Source organism: Apteryx mantelli, chromosome 10, assembly GCF_036417845.1.
Source record: "Apteryx mantelli isolate bAptMan1 chromosome 10, bAptMan1.hap1, whole genome shotgun sequence".
Taxonomy (NCBI): Eukaryota; Metazoa; Chordata; class Aves; order Apterygiformes; family Apterygidae; genus Apteryx; species Apteryx mantelli.
The window spans coordinates 24,096,557-24,116,328 of record NC_089987.1 but is presented as its reverse complement, the minus strand read 5'-3'; the positions used below and the strand labels follow the sequence as shown (position 1 = coordinate 24,116,328).

General features: G+C 52.7%; 1 protein-coding gene and 2 non-coding genes across 3 annotated transcripts; 2 read left to right on the top strand and 1 right to left on the bottom strand.

Annotated features, from left to right (window-relative positions):
• Window positions 1-7,593: 7,593 nt before the first annotated feature.
• On the top strand, window positions 7,594-7,676 carry TRNAL-CAG (transfer RNA leucine (anticodon CAG)). The gene has a single exon. It is a non-coding gene; the product is annotated as a tRNA-Leu (tRNA).
• Window positions 7,677-7,793: 117 nt separating this feature from the next.
• TRNAL-CAG (transfer RNA leucine (anticodon CAG)) lies at window positions 7,794-7,876 on the bottom strand. The gene has a single exon. It is a non-coding gene; the product is annotated as a tRNA-Leu (tRNA).
• A 1,414-nt stretch (window positions 7,877-9,290) lies between these two features.
• On the top strand, window positions 9,291-17,857 carry PLLP (plasmolipin). Its single transcript, XM_067302766.1, has 4 exons — window positions 9,291-9,305; window positions 15,471-15,644; window positions 16,931-17,050; window positions 17,132-17,857. The coding sequence occupies exons 1-4, from the start codon at window positions 9,291-9,293 to the stop codon at window positions 17,243-17,245; spliced, it is 423 nt and encodes a 140-aa protein (XP_067158867.1). The 3' UTR covers window positions 17,246-17,857.
• The last annotated feature ends 1,915 nt before the right edge of the window (window positions 17,858-19,772 follow it).

Below are 19,772 nucleotides of genomic sequence, written 5' to 3'. Positions count from 1 at the left end.
GCCAGAATCGAGAACAAACCACTCCTCTGCAACCATCCCAGGGAGGCTGCCAGGGACAACAAATGGCTGCTGCAATAAACAAGATTTAAGCTGGTTTAAAACACTGCATGCAAAGAAACAAACACAGAGCCAGTTGGCTTGCAGCACAGTTAAGATCTTCCTAAACAGGACTCACTTATTTCCTGCAGAGCAACCCAGTCACTGGGAGCAAGCTCTTCCCCACTACAGGAGGTGGGGAAGGCTCTTCTTGGGATGTGTGGCTAGGTGACATATATGAAATTGGGGCTACTTTCCAGCTAAGGCAAAGGATCATGCTGGGACTCAGCCAGAATGGGCTGCCTGCGCACACCAGGGCCCAGAGGGCTCCTGCTAAGTGCATGCAGAGCTGGAGAGATGTCCTGGTGTTGCAATCTGTGTAGCTTCAGACCCTGAAGGCAATTATTTCCACAGAACTGGCATGAAGAAGGAAGTGCCAGAATAGCCCCAAAGGGCTGTCTTTCACCACTGCACTGTAGGCAAGATGGGGGAGCGCAGCAGCAGGTCTGGTCACAACGAGCGTGACAGAAACCTTCACATACGATAGAAAGCCTTAGCTGCTGCAGGAGTTGGTGCCAGGACTGCCCTTGTGTAGGAGTGGCCATGCTGTGTCTGTCCCCAAGGTGGGCAGGGGCGGGGGGGGGGGGGGGGAAGTGTCTCTTCTCTTTCCCATCAGTGCCCTACATGGCAAATGATCCTCCAAGGGTCATTGTGGCCACAAGCAAAAGGTAGGGAGCAGGAAGCATACCATGGCTCTACTATTGCACCTCTGCCAGAGCCCAGGACAAGGCTGGTACCTGCTGCCATGACTGTGGAAGAGGATGAAGGCATATGTCTCTTCGCAGCAGCCCCATCCCTCCCTCCCTCTCTCTTTCCCATAGCAGCAGGAGCAGCAAGTCCACCACACCAGCAATCCACCCATCCAGCCCCATCTCACAGCAGGAACAGCCAGGCACTGGCCTCAGCCCTTCACTCCAGGGACAGAAGAACTCAGTGCTGCTGAGCTCCTGCCTACTGCGCATGCAGACCTTGAGACCCATCGGATGACTTTCAAGCACCTCTGCCTGCCTGTGTGGGCCAGCATAAACATCAGCGCTCCAGACTGTCACTTCCTGCTCCTCCAACCAACTTGTTTGTACATGAATGCTGCCAGTCCAAGGAAGGAGCTTACCAGAAGCAGCTCTTTCTGTTGCTTTCTCGGAAAAGCTCACTGTTTTCCATCTTCTTAGGGCATGAGGCCACATGCTTTCCAACAGCAGCTGCAGGACCAGTTTGACATAGGCTCATCGTTAAGCTGGGACAGTGGGAGAAGGAGAGACTCCCAAGACTCCTCTGTGAAGGTACTGCTGGGGCTGACCCTTAACTCTGCAAGAGTCTGGGGTAGGATTGGCACCACTGCAGGGAATCAGGAGCAGGCCTCATGACCCCTCACAGGACTCAAAACTCACACATGCAGCTCTCTCAAAAGGGTCCTAACCCTAATGTTTCACACAGCTCAGCACAGCTGCAGATCAAGCAGCCGCTTACTTGTGACATTGGGGAGAAAATTTGTTCAGATCTAGATGCCCCAGGTCCCAGGGTCCCTCCACCGGCCCAACAGGCCTGAATGGAGAATCAGACTCTGCAGCCCAACCTGTGCACCCTACATGTGTCTATGTCCAGAGTGGACTGGGCCAAGCTAGACAGCAACACTTTTATCCAGGATTAAAAAATATTCAGCAGTTTTCTACAGACCTATGCTTCTAAAACTCAGCCTTATCCTAACCTAAAATTTAGGTCTCACCTAGGAAAGCAACTCCAAGATGCTCAAAAAAAGCCTGGGACCAGATTAAGCTTGAGGGTTCACAGAACTATAGCTGCAGAGTCCTGATTACTGTGGGATTGTCTAAAAACATGGCGATAGAAGCTGAGGGCTGGATGAGCAAGCTAGATCCCCTCCAATGGGTTCTCAAATCCTAAACCTAAAGCCCACCTCCAGCACTACTACAAATTTCAGCACAAGGTGTTCAGTGCTACTTCACACCAGACCTCAGTTTCCCTGTGTGAGCCCACAGTTCAGCAACAAAACCTACCCTTTGGCCTCTGCCCTTTTGAATTCTACCTCCGCGAGAGATGATGGCACCAGCATGCCTTCCCAAAGGGCAAGAGGAGCTGCCACATGCAGTGCTCTACTATGCTGCACCTGACAGTAAGTCTGATCTGGCCCTCTCCAACATGCTCTCAGATCCCTGCCAGGCTCTCACAGAAACCAGACACCACAGCCCTGCTCTCTTAGGCCCTCCAGACCAAAGTTGTCACCCCACTTGCCTGTTAAAGAAGCCCACTTGTTTAAGCAGCTCTTTCCGCCAAGCCTCAGGCACAGGCTGAGTTCACAGTTCATCCCCAGGGGATGCACATGAGCTGCAGCAAACAGCCTCAGGAGTCTCTACAGGTCCCAAAACCCAACAAGCCTTTACATGAACTCACACAAGAAACACACACAACTCAACAAACGCTGGCACACCTTTCTCTACACAGTCTCTTAACCCTTTTCAAGACTCCTTCTGGCTCAGCTGAGAGACTAGAGAGTCACCAGGCCCCTTTCTCTCCCTCCCACTCCCAGCCTCTCTCCAGGTTTCAGCTATAACCTTGCAGTTGACACTCTCTCTCACCAGTTTATTTAGGTGATCAGAGTAAATTTGGTCCCAGTGGAACACACTTTCGCCTTAACTGAACTCTCCTGAGATTATCACAGCTGCATGCCTCCTCCATCACCCTGTGCCTCATGCAAGCACTCCTCCAACCATCTCCAGACCAGCGGGCAGCAAATAGCAACAGGGAAAGCTGCCATAACAGAGGCTGGATCTACGGGGAGATTCCCCTAAGAGGAGACACCAGCAGTACTTGGGCAGATCTTCCAAAATGCAGCTGTGACCTAGAGCAGCAAGAGGTTGGGGTGGATGAGAAGTATGTTTTTAGGTTCACTGCAGTTGTCTCATCTCCTGAAATAGGAACAGGTTACGGATGCTGGCCATTAACACTTCACTGTTAGCTGGAGATAGCGAAAAAAAATGGGCTGCAGGGGCAAGGGGCAAGGGACAAGGGAGATTCCTGCCCTGGGCCACAATTACTCAAAATAATCCTGATGAGGCAGGGTATGGAGGTCAGGAGAACTGAAGAAAACATACACGAGGCAACCCAGCAATTCAAAATGCTATTTGGGGAATAGCAGCCTGAGACAGAGCTGATCTTGTCATGTGCTGTACCAGGGCTTGTGACTGAAGGCATTCATACGTGCAACCTGTGTCTCAAAATGAAACCAACCATCTGCTGCAAGAACAGACTTGCCTGTGGGGTACCAGTCCAGAGACACAGACAGTGCTCCACATCCAGCCCCAGCCCACACCTCCAGAACGCTGCACGTTTACCCTGCTCTAAGACTTAGCAAGCATAGGTCTGGTTGAGGGGTGGAATTGGGAAACAAACTGACTACAGGCAATAAGACATCCCAGGACACCCAGATCTGTGACAGACAGGACAGGGGAGCAACAGCAGTGTTAGAGAAAAGGCAAAAAAGAGCCATCTGGGAACATCTCCACCATTAGCAGCCCACAGGCTCCCTTCTTCACCCAGCTGGAGGGGTGCAAGGCAGTGGTGCAGACAGCCCTCTACTCCGTGAGCCTCCTGGCCACCACCTCCAGGCATCTGGTGAAGAGGAAAGGCTCCTATTAGCAAGGGATGCAAGGTTTTCCCTTGGCACTTACCAGATGGCTGATAAAACAAACCCGAGACACCCCCAGCTCCTGGCACGTGGCCAAGGCTCCTCGCTGGTCCCACTGTACAACCCACCCAGCCCTATAGGTACTATGGCCCACAACTGCGGTGCATCCTCTTCCGCTCTTTGAAAGGATACAGCTTGCACCAAGGAAATCAAACAGCACTCTCCCACTTGGGAATGCAGGCAGTAGATTATCCTGAGTTGTAAGGGGCTCTGCTTCTTGCACCACATGCCACATGTGGCTATTACTATTTCCTCAGCAAAAGTTTCTGTGCTAAGAATCTATCCATAGCACCACTTCCTTCCCACAGCTACAGAATTAACACCCTTCTCCCCCTCCAAGTGCTGCAACACCAGGAGATCTAACTAGGTGCAGGTAGCTCAGAGCCAGTGCCAGCTGCTATCAGTGGACTAGGACTCCCAAATACCAAAGTCACTGTGAGTTCTTGGTGCCTACACAGCTGGGACTCCCCTAGGAGGCCCTCTCCTGCTCTCCCACCTTCTCTGGATCCCACAGCAGGAACTACACCCACACATCAAGGGGCCATGTGGCTGCAATGAGTTCAGCACTATTGTATCATTTCCTGTCTACTGAGATTCAGCACGTGGACGTGGACAAACATCCTGCCTCGGCACCGGAAATGTCTCCAGTCAGACTGTTGTGAGGCCACTGGGACATTTACTGTAGGACAATGGGCTGGCTAACAAATTCAAAAAGTGGGTTTTTTTTCTGTTGACTTTTTATGATCCTCTGGACATGGGTTTTTCCCTTTCTGCCTGCCCATTCACTGAGCCTTTTTTAGCCACTCTCCCGACTTTCTTTCTTTGAGACATCTCCCTCAAAGATAGCTCAGAACAATTCCTCTGAGCCATGAGCATGAGCAGAGAGTGCAGTAAGCTGAAGGCAGGCTCAATATAGATTTTTCTCCAAATTGAAAGCTAAAGTATTTTCAGTAAAAGCGTTTTCAGGGAAGGGCTGGTCCCAAAGGTTTAATGCCCTGGGAAGTGCAGGCAGGTGCAGCTCTGGCTCGGATCAGTGCCATGGGCATCTCTCAGGGCTGAACGGATTTGAACAGACAAAGGGACCACAGTTTGGCCACCAAAACTGGGCCTTGAATCACTCCCTGGGGCTCAACCACACTGGCCTCAAGTGGTTTAAGTTACTAGTTTACAGGAGCAGCTCTAGAAGGGATTTGCAACCAAGACCTCATGTTACCCTCTCAGGCCAGCATGGACAGGTCCCACAGTGGCCGGTCCCCTTCTGTGCCAGCACACAGCACTTCCCCAGCAGAGACAAGGGCTGGGGGAGACAGGGAGAGAGGAGCAGATCCACAGAGGACTTTGTCTCACAACTGAACCACGTGTGATGCAGACTGCCCCAAAAGCACTGTTCACCTCCCCACATCAGAGCTAACACAGGCTGCCTGTCTAGGGTGAGAGGGAAGGAGGATCTGACCAAACTTGACCAGTCTTCACAGAGCAGTGAGAAAAGTCCCATTACTCAGTAACAAAGCAGAAAAAAAAATCCAAGGTTAATGCAGCAACTTGTGGAAGAGCACAGCTGGCCAACCCTGCCAGGATACCAGCTCTTCCACTGTTATTGCATAAATCTAGTATCTCTACCTCACTCCAGAAAACCTAGAATACAGCATGGGTAATCAGAAAAGAGTGAAATACATCTTCCAGCCTTCCTTGCTTGAAGAGAAGGAGGGATAGAGACACTGCACCATCTCCCTGGTGAGAGTGGCCATTTCCCAAGAGATGAAGGCATTGTACTGAACATGCAAGTGTTGTTCAAAACATCCTAGCATGTCCTTCAATCCCGTAGCAGTCCTCACTTCTCCAGAATAATTTATATTACATTTAGTATGAAAACAATATTAAACATACTCCAAAGAAGCATGAGAACCTGCCCTAAAGTGTTGAGATGATTTGCCTTTTCAATGCTATAGGGAAATCTAAGCATTGAGTTCTCTGCAACTGACCCACGTAACAGAGAATCAGCTGTTGCCACATCCTCAAGAAAGATGCTGTCAGCTATTTCTGGTCCCCATTTTTTTTCTTAAGAAAAATACATATGCATACCATTTGAGGGGTTGCTACACTTTCTTTTCTTCTCACACTTCCTAAAATGTTTGTCACTCACAAACACCAGGGTGCTAAACTGCCTGGAGAAGTGAGCCAAACTTGCAAATGAAACATAGGTTAACTCACACCATCAGTGGGGCAGAGAGTTAATGAAGGGTTTATATTACTTTGGGAGCAGGGACAGGCCCAGAAAAAGCCCTAAGGCAACTGCAAGGTGTCACAGACTGCAATACAACAGCAGATGGAAAACAGATAACAAGGCTTCACTCCCAGGACTCCCTCTCATTGAATGTTGAATGGGAACTATAAGAAGCATTGGATTCTCTGTGTCTAAATATACTACTTTTGAAGAATATCATGGTGAGGGAGAAGCCAGTACAACAGGCCAAAACACTTCCTATGCCTTCAAAGAGGCAAGTTACCAAGCTGCTGTGCTTGCTGCCAGCACATGAGGACCACACTTTGCCCAGTACAAACCTTTTATTGCAGCATGGCATCCAGCCCCATTCCAGCTTCACACCACCCTCCTCAGCCCTGCTCCCATCCCTGGAGAGGCAAGCGCCCAGCGCCACCCAAATCTCACAGGCTCCTGGCCATCGGCCCCGCAAGTATCAGCATGTTGGCACGGGAGGAAGCTTGGTGTGGTCAGATGCCAGCAAGACATGAGACTCACACTTTCAGCCATGGTGTGGTTTGGACCACATTCTTCTGTGTTTCTTTTCCCTTTCTTTTCCTTGTTTTCCCCAGGTCAGGAGAGCAAAGACTAGCCAAGCTCTAATGTGCACACACTTGTGCACAAGCATCAGGAATTTCCCCAGACCAGGCAGGAACTTCCAGAGGGTATATTTGTCTGGCAGATGGAAATGATCTTGGCAGGTTAACTCACACTCCAAATTTAGCCTCTGCAAAACAGGCTCTATTGTTTAGTTGGTTGTTTTAAGGCACGTGAGGGCACCGGCTTCTTTGAAAGTGACTTCTGAGGAGTGAACTGTTTGTAAGATTTAACCCCTTGCCCTTCATGTGCAGCAGCAGTGGCTTTATGCCTTCAGCTTTGCCACATGGTGCTGAAGCAGAGGGAAAGGAGCTTTTTACCACCGAGAGACACATTTGTGCCTTTGCCAGGCACCATGCAAAATCTCACGGTAAAACCAAACAATGAGAAGCGACCGCAAACGCTTCTTGTGCGTCAAGTGATGCCACCCCCAGGTGCAGGCCTGGCTTTCCAGGGCAGCACCGGCCCTTGCCCCCTGCGCTTCTCCCCACGCCATCTGGCGGGTGGCTGGGTGAGAGGGGGGCCCTTGGGTGTAACAGCCCGTTGACCACTGACGGCCCCTCCGAACAGCCAGGGGGTCCCGCAGCAGCCACGCGCCAACCGCCGAAAGCCACAGCAGCTCCCGGGCGCCACGGCAAATAGGCAGCGGGGGTCACGGGCGCTGCCGACGCTCTCAGTCCTTGCCCAGGAGATCCTCGGAGACGGGAAAAAGAGCGCGCACAAGCCGCGGCGGTCGCTGCGACCTGCCGGCAGGGAAGGACGGGCAGCGCCCCCTGGTCGCCACAGCGCGCCGCTCCCCGCCTCCCTCACGGCCAGGCCACGACGCTCCCCAGCGGCGCGCGACCGCGGCGGGAGAGGCGAGGCGAGGGGCTGAGGGCGCCTGCGCAGAGGGCGCGGCTCCAGGTTGTGTACAGCGCGGCGGGCGGGTTTTTTCAGAGCTGTCAGGATGGCCGAGCGGTCTAAGGCGCTGCGTTCAGGTCGCAGTCTCCCCTGGAGGCGTGGGTTCGAATCCCACTTCTGACAAGTGCTGAGTCTTTTGACTTTCTGCCGCTCTCCGCAGACGCTTTTACCGCCGGCTCCTCCCCCGCGCCCGCCCAGCGATTAAAAAGGCAGAGCCCCGGCCGCGGCAAAAAGGGAGCTTGTCAGAAGTGGGATTCGAACCCACGCCTCCAGGGGAGACTGCGACCTGAACGCAGCGCCTTAGACCGCTCGGCCATCCTGACCCGCTGTCTTAACGTTTCCCTGCAGCCAGCTTGGAGCGAGGTCCAGGGACGGCCTTGAGGCGATAGGTTTGGGTGTCGCTGACGGCTGGACCGGAGCAGGGGACAATAGCGGGGGTTATTGTCTCCCGGAGCAGGGTTGCCGTTGCTAACCAGGCCCAGGTGTGCCCTCACTGGGGCTGGGTGGAAGCAGAGCAGGACTCGGGCACTGGGCAGACTTGGCTCGCTTCACCCTCCCCGTTCCTCCTGGTGAGGGGCAGCCCCACGGCAGGGCCAAGCCCCCCTGATGCTCGGCCGGGCCAGGCCTGTGCGGGTGTTGCAGCTCCCTCGGCATGGCTGGGCCCTGTGAGGCAATAGCTCTGTGGACCCGAAAGAGGGGGAACTGGTGAGGAAAGGCCCCTCATCTGCTCCCCCCACACGTGGATGGCGATGAACATGCAGTGCTGGCCAAAGCAGCTCCTCTCCGCCAGCTCGGAACAGACGTCCTCTCATCCTCCTTGCTTCATCCCATCTCTCCTTCTTGCAGAGTGCACACAATGTGACTTTTCTTGCTGAGACCTTCTGCTCCCGCAGGTGGGAACATCGCGTGGACACGGGCTCCATGCAGGGCCAGGCCCCCTCCCATGGCTCCAAGCGGGACGCTGGGCCCTGGGCCCATCGCCCCCGAGCCCGCGGGGCGCTGCGGTGGACAGACGCAGGAGCTTTCCCAGGGACGGCAGGTCCCAGCCGCCCGCGGTTCAGTCCAGCACATTTCCCCACAAGTCCACCCCCAGCAGACCCATGTGGAGGTGAGAGCTGGGGGAAAAGATTTTATCCAGCCTCGTGCGGCTGCAATGGCCCCACAGCATCACGACCAGCCTTCTGCAAGACCACGAGTGATGCTGGTGACACAGCGTCACCGCGGCGGTGGCAGCAGTCTCCTCGCAGAAGAAAAACCCGACCCTCGCCTACGAAACCCAGGCTCCAAAAGTGCGTTTTCCGGCCCACGGAGAGTTACGGCACAGAGCAGCAACGACGGCAGGGCAGAGGCCAAAGGGCACCTCAGAAAGGGGGGTTATCGGGGCAAGCGGCTCGACGTGTTCCTGCGCTAACGGCTTGGCCCTTCACGCACCCCTGGAGCCGCCGGGCCCCCCCTGCCGGGCCGCCCCGTCCCGCGGCCGCGCTCCGTGTCCTGCCCCGCCCCGCCCCGCCGGGGCTCGGTGCCCGCGGCCGCGCTCCGTGTCCCCGCCCCGCCCCGCCCCGCCGGGGCTCGGTGCCCGCGGCCGCGCCGGGCGCAGCTGCCGCCGGGGCCCGCGGCATGGCGGGGCCGCGCGGCGCCGTGAGGACGCGGAGCAGCTCGCCGAGCGCTGCCGCGCTGCCCGCGCCGCGCGCCGCCGCCCTCGACGGCGCCTTCCTGCGCTCGCCGCTCGGCGGGCTCATGGGCGCCCAAGCCGTGAGTACTGGGGCCCGGGCCGGGGGGGCGGGCGCTTCCCGGCTGCCGCCGGGGCTCGGCTCGGCTCGGCTCGGCGACCCCCGCTTTCCCCGCGTCGCGCCCCGTCGGGCAGAGCCTCCTCCTTCCACCCCCAGCGCCCAGGTCCCGCGGTGCTGCCCAGCTTTCTCTCCTCGCTCGCCCTAACGACGTGACAGCTTCTCAGATGCCTACAGAAAGTCCAGCTGGATCAGACCGCCCGCGTTTCTCTTTGCCTAGAAAATCGGTTTCCTCCTGGTAGAAAGTCGGTGCGTCGCTTTGCCTCGACGTGCTGCATTTTATCGGTTCTCCAGTTGCCTCTCTGCCTGTGCTAGTCCTGCCCTGAAGGTTTTGCTCTGAAGCGTTGCATCCTTCCGACGAGCAGGTCTAGAGACGGGCAGCTCACCTCCCCTTCCCTCCGTGGTGCGCATAAAAGCTCTGTGTGTGCTGGTCTCCGGGCACAGCGTACTACTTGCAACTTGTTAGACAGCTTGCAATAATTTCTGAGGGAATTTTCATGTGCCGCATCTTTCATAGCTTTATCTGGTCCAGTCAGCCTGAGAGCATTATGCACTTTAAATGTTTTTCTTCCACCTGCAGCGTGGCAGTTCCCACTCCCACCCCATACCTCATCATTGGCCTGGCCGAAAACAGAGGCTAGCTTTCCCTTTGCCTCCGGGGCCATCCCCAGCCTGTCCTCCCTGAGACACAACAGCCTCGCTCCCTCCTTCTTCCTTCCCTCTTTAATGCTGGAAGAAACTTTTGCTGCTTGTTCTAATATCCTCTGCCAGGTGCAATTCAGCTCGACACCTGGCAGCGCTCGGGGTCGTGCATAGGCTGGTCTATGTATGCAGCTCCGAGGACACAAGCAAGCGGGTCCCCAGCCGCCTTTCCCACTCTGGCACCCACAGCCGCATTGCAGGGATCTGGGTATCGGGGCGGAAATGTGTTGGGTGGGTGAGAGCTTCCCACTGAATTGCGTTTGCCCTTTTGCCTTCTCCCCCTTGGTCTGGCTCTGTGCCGCTGAGCTTCAGGATCCAGCCTGTGCCGGGGGAGCCGCACAATGTGGGCTGCAAGCATGTGGACTATTTTGGCCAGGAGAGACGTTCAAGGGAAGCGTGAAGGCAAACGGGACAGAGAGACAGAGGCTGCTTGTATGAAGCATGATTGCCCCGACCAAGGCGTGCAGGGGGGGACCGTCACGGGGCTGGCACGCTCCCTAGGCGCTCCAAGCATTCGTCCTTCCCTGCAGTAAGACTTTGAGGGCTGCTTTCAGGCAAGCCGAAGGGTCTCAGCGCAAAGCGCAGCCAAAATGAACAGAAGCGTCACACGAATGCCTCTCCCTTCAGCCTCAGGCTCAGAATTGATCAGGAGTCAGATGCAGAATAAACTCCAGCTTCTGCTTTCAGCTGTACATGAGACCTCGTATACAACAACACGGGCGCATGCAGTTGGGCATTCGGCTGTATATAGGGGCACGCATGAGCTGTCCAGTCATTCGCTTAGCGAAAACCCGCGGTGTGGTCCCGCTGGGGTGGGGAGCCCACCCCCTGCGCTTTTGCTCACACCTTTCCCCGAGGCAGTGTTGTGGAGCAGGCAGATCAGCCACCGTGACGTCCTGGGCAGGGACGGGGGCTGCAGCGCTGCGGGGACGGAGGGGACTCCTGTGACTCCCAAGCACAGGACCCACGTGCAGTCCCCACACAGCCCACAGCAGAAGCCGAGCAGTGGGAATAAACCCTCTAAGCAGCCGCTGTGAAAAAGCCGGCGCTGTCCTGAGCAATCCACCCTGGGTTTCAGGCATGGGGGAGGCCAGGACTCTTTACAGCATGCGGACAGTCTCACAGGTAGAAACCTGAGGATGGGCAATTAAGGGATTAATCTGCAATAGGTGCAAATCCACCCATATAGAAGGCTAAGAGATCTGTAGCCTCCTTCCTTTTAAAAGCACCTCTACCACTCCCTTCTTAAGGTTTAGGCCCCTGGGCATGGCTGAGCTGGTTGAAGCACTCCAGAGGGGGATCAGGGAAGGATATTGCAAGGGGGGTGTCTTTCAGGAGCATCAGGAAAGAGAGATGGAGCCAAGACCAGCAGAAGCTGCCCTTCTAGCAACCCTTCAGCCCCAGCGCCTGGTCCCTTCCCCAACCTCCCCAGCCCATCAGCATCACTGCTTGGTCCATACAACTTCCTTTCACAGCCGCTGCATGCAGCGGTGTTAGATGTGCTTGCACAGTCCCCATCCACCCAGACGCTCTGCTCCCCGAGACCTCTCTCCTAAGAGCTCCTGCTTTTGGTCCCAGAAGCTGCAATGTTAGTGCATCCCCCAGTGGGTGCCAGAGCCCGGAGCAGGGCAGCTTGCACATGCCGTCTCCTGCTCCATGAGCACACTGGGTTTTTTCCTATACATGTTTCTCCCAAATGCGTAGTTTGCAATCACGAGTGTTAGAAACTGATGTGAAGAAAAGGAGGCATTGTCCAGACTGAGGCAACAGTAGCTGAGCACCAAGGCTTTGTATTCCAGCAGCACAATGGCTGTTGTGTTGCCTAGTTTTTCTTCTATGACAATAAGCAATGAAGACTTACATAGCGCCAGTCGTGGCAGATCGAGGGCCCAACTAGCTGCTTTTGAAAGGGCCATTCTCCTCCCCATCAGTGCTCGATTAATAGATTTATCGTGGCCTGCGGTTTCCCTGTCAGAACTAGAGGTGAGCATGGGAGCTGGTCACCACGCGGGGCTGGGATGCTCTCCCCAGCACTGCTCCGCCAGGCTGCTCCAAAAAGGGCAGATCCAAACCACAGCTGGAAATCCGAGTAAGCAGAATATGCATTTGGGGCATAGTCTGATCTCAACTTTGTTCTGGGGCTGGCTCTCAGCGTCTTTGGCAGTCGTGAGCCTCTCTGCCTGCGGTGCCTTTTGGCACAGCGGGGACTGCGCAGAGGGACCAGTGGTTTTGCAGGGGTCGGCAGCCCCACAGCAGCTCTGTCCCTGCAGAGACAGCACCTGCCCTGCCTGAAATGAGTTTTTCCGTGCTGAGGAGCTGAGTTGGGAGATCTCCCTGGCACATTTGGTTGTGCTTTGAAACATGGAGCTCGAGACCCTGAGCTTGCCTCCCTGAGGCTGGTTCGATGGGCTCTTGGGCTGAGTTGTGGTCCAGCCAGGAAGCAATGAAGAGCACGCAGAAGCTGGACCTCAGTGCCCGGGCAGGCCTTTGCGGCTGCAGAACCAGCACAGGGCAAGAGAAAAAGGTAGAGAAAGGGTTATAAAATTGGGCAGAGCTGCAGGCAACAGGCTCTTCTGCTTCATCTGCCACCTACCAGCCAAGCTTGTGCCAAAGCCAACGAGATGCAGCCTCCCCTTGTACCAGGACACTGACCTGTGGTTGGTGAAACCCTCGCAGGTGGGAGTCCCCCTGGGACCTCCATTTTTAGCAGAGGGCTGCTGATTTGCACCCACAAGGATCCACCTGGGCGGGTAGCTCACATGGTGTAAAACCAGCCTCAGCCCACCAGGCTGGATTTTAAAGAGTGGCTGCGAGCATCCAATACTGTGTGAGCGGGACAACCCACGCGCGCCAGGCTCCTTGCATTTGCACCGCCCGTGCTGTTTGCTTTGTGAGGGTCTTCGGGAGCGGAACGCTTTTCCAAGCCATCCCAGTGCACCGGCATCTTAATCTCTGCCTGCTCTGCCAGGGGTAGGGGCCATCTAAATTAATAAATAGCTGCAAACTTGCTACTGTGGCTGCTCTGGGGAGTTCCCTGGGGAGGGGACAGTGGCAAAAGTGGTTCGCCACTCCCTGGCCAGCATCACTGCTGGCAAAGCAAGCCAGCATCTCTTCCAGAGCCCAAAGATCAAGGGTGAACACAGCACAGGGAGGACAAGTTATTTTTTCCGCCTTCCTAAAAGAGAGAGGAAAAATGAGACGAAGGAGAAACCGCACTAGGGCTGGGCTCTTCCACTTCAGTCTAGCACAGTAGAAATTTTTGGTATCGGCAACATTTGGGTTTGGGGCAGCAGTAGGTTGGGTTTGTTACCATGGCTCAGCCTGACAGGCAGTAATCGTTAAGCCATTTGTTCAGCAGTCATATTTAGCATGGCTGGATTAGTAAACTGAGAAACTCAACGGCTGAATGGCTTTGCACAAGTTTGCCCTGGTGCTGGAAGAGTATGAGGAATAGGAAGACAGGGCTGCCTTAAGGTGCTGCTTATCCATGTGGACAAAAGCAAGAGGGTGGAGGTGCAGCGCAGCGAGGTGCGGCACCCAAGGGCAGTCCAGAGCTGGAGGACGGAAAAATGGTAATGCCACCATAAAAGATCAGCTACATCTTTCAGCTGAAACTGGTTCCTGTGAGAGAGTTCAGCTCTCCAGTCCTAAATGCCCCTGCGTGCTGAGTTGATGTGATCCCCTTAGAAATGCAAACAGAAATCTTGAGGTTTTTTATGACACTGAATAAGGGCCAAGAATTGTTTCTCGGCATATTTTTTGTTGTGCACTGGAAATAAAGGACTTGTCTACTTGATTTTTCCCAGATTACTCTGTAGGTAGCTTGCAGGCACATGACGCCACAATTGCTATGTAATTAAACCTGCTTAACTGAGAAAGGCGAGCCCTTAAAGCCGTTTATGCAGGGTGTATAAACCAAACCAAACCAGACCAGACCGAACCAAACAGTGGAGAGAAAGGCTCTTTTTGTTTTAGACATGCTGCACCTGGGGGAAGTGAAGGCTGAACTGAGGCCCCAGGAGCCACCATACACCTGGCTCTCATCCAGCCTTGCTGATGTCCCTGACGCTGAGCCAGGCACCTGCTGCCTCCTCCTGCTGAGACCAGCCCCCGGCCATGGGTGCTGCTGGGTGAGACAGGACCTGCAGCAGTGGGGCCCTATCAGCTCCAGGACACACCTGGAGAGCTGGGCTGAGCTGGTCGCAAGAGCCAACATGAGTCAGGAGGGAACACCTGCCATTGGGAAGGTCCTTGTCCTCTGTCACCTTCAGCAGGTGGACAGGAGATGCTCCTGGTTTGTGTTCACATGTGCTTCCCCACCTGCCCTGGGTCTGGCACCATCGTCTCTGAGCACCTTACCTTGCCCAGCCCACAGGTGCTTCTTCAGCATCAGCAGCTTCGGTGGCTAGCTGCAGGCTTCATTTCCGTTGCCCCAGGCAGTCTAACAAGGGACGTGAAGCATCCAGGACTCAGCGTGAGCCAGCCAGCATTAGGCACAGCCATGCGTTTGGCTGAAGGGAAGACACGAGGTCCACATGGGTGTCCGTTGGCATTTGTGTTCTCAGAGCAGCTGCCCCATGTGTCCGGCGTGACAAGGCAGGGAGGGAGAAGGACCAGCAGCTGGAGGCACAGCTCAGGAGCCAGGGTACCACCCAGCCTTGCTCAGGGCCACCACGAAAATTGGGGTGGAGCAGGGGCACGTTGGATGCTGAGGAAGGGATTGGCCAGGAACAAAAAATACCAACCACCACATAGGGGTAAAGCTGATTTCCCGGCCTGGCAGGCAGCTCGCTGCTTGGGATGCCCGGGTTTCACAGGTCCTTCCTCCTCGTGGCAGCTCCCAGGGCAAGTAGTGCAGGGAACAAGCCCAGCCTTGAGTAACAAGGGTCCCAGATGGACTCCCTGGTATGAGTTGTCCCCATGGTCCAGCCCTGCTCTGCGTCCGTTGTGTGACTGCGCTGAGGTGTTTGCAAGGACGCAGGGTTTTGCCTGTATCTCTGTCCAGGGCCAGGGGAACCCAATTGCCATATATGCTGGTGAGCTCCGGTTCATGGGCAACACTGCTTTTATTCAGGTTGAATTCAGGCGATCTGGCAAGTCTGGCGTGTGCTCGGAGATGATACACAGCCCAGGACTGCAGTGCCACAGGGCTAATCCCAGGACAGCGATCTGGGCACAGAGAACCAGAAGGCAACAAGCAGGGCCAGGAGGAAACGCATCCTGTGGCAGACGAATTCAGAGAGCAGCACAGACACACAACACAGCTCTCATAAAGTCACCCCCTTTCCTCTGGAAGACATTCAAGCCAGCAGCGTATTTACCCTGCTTTGCATTGCAACATTCTCAGTTCAGCAATTGGGACGTGCCAGCCAGATTTTTACATTTAGGGGAATCACAGCCTGAACCCTTTCCCCTTTTTACCCTGCAGGTGCTTGGCTTACTGGTGTGGGCTCTTATCGCTGACACAACATACCACCTCCATCCGGCATACGGCTGGGTGATGTTTGTATCCATCTTTTTCTGGATAACAACACTCATTTTCTTTGTGATATATCTCCTGCAACTCCACTTGAAATTCTACGTGGTCCCCTGGCCCCTCGTGGTAAGTACCCTAAGGGAGAATAAATGGGGGCATCTCAACTAGGAATCAGTCCTGCGGGAAACGCTTAGAGAGGACCAAGGCTTAGGGCTTTTCAGGGCTGATGGAAGAAAGTCCTCTGCACTCTGCCCATGACATTGTTTCATTCTGCCCCTCAGTTGCTTAGAAATTTAAAAGAACGGGGAGCCCTGTTTCTGCGAGCCTGTGTTAATGCAGGAAGTTAGGACCTTTCTGCAAATGCTGCAGTGGTCGTGTCTACCAGAAATCTCTCAGTGCAATCAGGAGCGCACTTAATGTGATGTTAAACTGAGTTTCGTCCCACGCGTGAGGGGCTGGACCCTTTTCCCTGCTGTGCGAAACTGGAGGAAAGGCCCTGGACTTCATTCAGAGCTCCCGTATCTTCTGGGGAAGAAGGAGGAATGTGAAATCGGTTTAACTGGACCAGTGCAAAGCCAGATGGCATTTGTAGCCCCATATACAAACATATAGGAGCACATCCCAGCATAAACACTGGCTGGAGCAGCACCTTGTCTCTGCCACCTGGCTACCTGGGCACCAGTCACCTGTACCCTCCCCACACTCACTGTCTGGCCCCCGTTCAGCTTCGCAAACAGTTTTGCTTTCCTCAGTGCCCCAAGTCAGGGTGCTTCAAATAGCTGCTTGCAAGCAAGAGTGAAACTTTGGGATTTCCCAACAACAGAGGTGTGACGGAGACAAGCCCAGAATAGATGAAACTTAACCCATGTCACAGCTGCAGCCCTGCTGTCCCTGGGCAGTCAGAAGAAAAACAAACAAACAAAACCCAAAACAGCCTCTTAAAAATCAGTAGTTAAATAACTCAGGGGAAAGGCACAGGCATGATTAAATCACAGTCAATTCCGTAGCTCAGAAGGGACCCAACCACATCTTGCACTTGGGTTGCTTTGCAGCAAGGATGGGATCATCTGGGGTGGTCCCAACAGGCTGTAGCACAAAGCTGGCCCATGCAAGGAAAGCTGCCGTTAGATGCCCCAAGGGTGTAAGAGCGGGTTTCCTTGATATGAAATTCACAGTGAAGAGAGGGCGAGAGGCCACGGTTGTCCATTTTTTGCTCATTCTTGTCTGTGCTCCCAGCTGCCCTCATGCTCATCCCCCAGGGACAATCCTGACCTCATTTTTTGCAAGATGCTAGTACTCAATCTTTTGCTTTTGGATGTACCCTACCTGAATGCCTCCAGTCAGCATCAGGCATGCACTGCTCGGTATACCATGGAGTCTGGACCTCATAACCCTTTCTTTGCCTTCCCCAGCTAGTGATCTTCAATGCTACGGCAACCGTGCTGTATATCACCGCTTTTGTAACATGCTCCGCGGCTGTCCAGCCTACATCATGGCGCCAGTGGGATTACAACAGAAGAGCTGCAGCATCTGTAAGTACCGGCAGCGTATGCAAGGGCTAAGGTGGTCAGGTGGCCAATGTGCTCACATGTTGCTGTGCTCCTCTCTTCCAGTTCTTTGCCTGCCTCGTGATGATTGCCTACGGGGCAAGCACCTTCTTCAGCTTCCGTGCCTGGAAAGGACTTGGCAGCAACGCTGCCACCAGCCAAGTGAATAACCATGCCTAAGAAGCAGAAAGTGAAGCACAAACCTGGACCATTCTAAGCCAGTTTACAATCAGGCAGGAGTAGGATGGCTCGGCGGATTTGCAGTGGGTTACGGAGCCTCTCACAACACTCAGTCTCTTATTCAAATCAGCCTGTGTTGGTAGTGACAGTCATTACTGGCCCATGTGCCAGCAGTGGTGTGGAAGCTGTTCTGTGGTCTCCAATGACGCTTCCAGTTGATGCGTCCACAGCACAAACCCACCACAACCAGTGTTGTCACTGGCAGCCTCAGCAGAAAACCAAGGACTGACTGGAGACTGAAATTCCTGCTTGTCCTTGAGATTCATTCTTCCTCTCACACATCCCAAAGGAATCACATCCTTGCTAGAGCAGCTCAGCTGAGAGGACTTAATTCAGCACATATCATCAACACTAAAATTCACTAAAACCAAACCCAAGTTCCTGTCTCTGGTCATTAACAGCTAGAGTGTAAATAACTGCAATTAACTCGATATGTAAATGGTGGCAGAGCTGGAGGATGAAGACTAAGCAAAACAAGAAGTCTAAACTGTTAGTGTATTGATTTCTAAAAAACTGGAAGCACTTTATGTTTTAAATAAAAATCTTCCAAAATCCAACACTTGAGTCTGTCAAGAAAAGGTTTTCAGTAAAATCTTGCATCCTATCAGAGCAAAGACTGCATGTAAAGCAAGCCATAAAGCCAAGAGGTAAGCAGAGATTTCACTGGCAGAAGAGACTACCACTTCCCGCTGCATAAGGGCATTACAATCTGGCCCCAAGGGAGAAGGTACCAAGTCCACAGGGTTCATATCGGTCTGCTTTATAGAGAGAGACACATACATATATAGAGATAGGCAAAGGATTTGCTGTGCTCCCTCCTTTAGGCACAAAGGCTCTCATCACCCTAGAAGCCACTGAATTCACGTGGCCGCAAATTTCCCTTTTGGTATTTACTTTAGCAAGTTATGCCTATTAGCTACAGGTAGTCTTCAAAAAGTTAAATTAAGCTTGCAAATGTTCTAGGAACAGAGTCAGTCCCGCAGGAGCACAGGTAGCTCCATGCATGTGTACAAAACTGTGCTGCTCTACCACCAGTGAAGAAGACAAGCTTGACCATTTATTTCTGGAGAACTTGAGGTGACATTTCTTGAAACTGGAACAGATGCCCACACAGACACAGCAACCTTTTCTTTCACATACTTTCCTTCTTGTAAAAACTAACACAAATATATTAAATACATTTAACCTATTTACAGATCTTTCCACACAGGGAAGTTAGCACATAGTAAGCTAGACTCCAAACTTGCATCAAACTTTGCATGGGAAAAATTCTAAAAACTTGTCTGCAGAGGTAGGCTCAGGAAATTTATCTACATTAATGAAAAGTGTGAATTTAAAAGGGATTGGACAAACTGCATTAGACCCTGGCAGATTTAGCTTTATTTGCTTTGGAAGAGAAGTAAATGAAGTGTCAAATTTCAAGAAATATATATAAAAATCAATATTTATATATATAAATCAATAACAGTAAGAAAGTTAGCCTCTATGCATTTTTATGACAAAATTAAAACTCTAAAAAGTGAAACCAGACTTGCGCAAAGATAGTCCACAACATAGAGAAATTTAATTTCTTAAAAAAGACCCTCTATCAGATGGAAAATGCATCGAGCCAGAAAACCAGTTATAGAAATGTTGCAGAGATGAACTACACCAGGAACACCAGACCACAGAAAACGTACAGCTAGAAGAGACAGCACGTTCATGAGAGTGGTACAGAAACAGAAAGGATTTGGTCTGAATAGCTCCGCTCAAGCTGGGAGAGCTTTGTTGCAAATTTTAGTGGTGGAAAGACCGTGACCTAAAATTGCAGTGAAAAAGGAGTTCCACCCCCAGACGAAACTTCTGCCTGAACTGGCATCATCACACACCTGACTATTTACAAAGAGCACGTACGTCTGCATGACGGTTGTTCAAACCAACGGATTCAGAGACTTCCCTCCGCACAAATAATATAAACAGGTCAACTATGTCCTCTTCTTACAACTAAACAGACGAAACTATTTTAACATGTTACTTACGTTTTTTTACACAATAAATTAATTTGACAAAGCTAAGCAGTGAACTGGTGAGGTGAGAAAGCAAAGTTCATAGCACAGTGTATCAAAAGCAGGAAATGAAGCACCACAAACCTGTGAAACAGTGAACAGCGACACTTTGGTATACAGCAAACACTTAGATACTATTCCCTATCAAAATGAGAATTCATCCAAAACTGTGCCTTGCAGACTCTGAAACTAGAAGCGACTGTGAATACAAAAGAATTCCATTCGGAAAATAACTGCTTGAGGTATTCACTTATACTGCCATTTTTTCCAATAATTAACTGGAACAATGGTAACCAGAAAAGAATGAAAACTTTTTCGGTAAAAAGTGACAGGAGTATTTTTAGTTTTACTTGCAAGCAATTATTTTAGTTCAACACTAAACAATGAATTAAAATGTCAGTAGGGTTCTTTTAAAAGTTGAT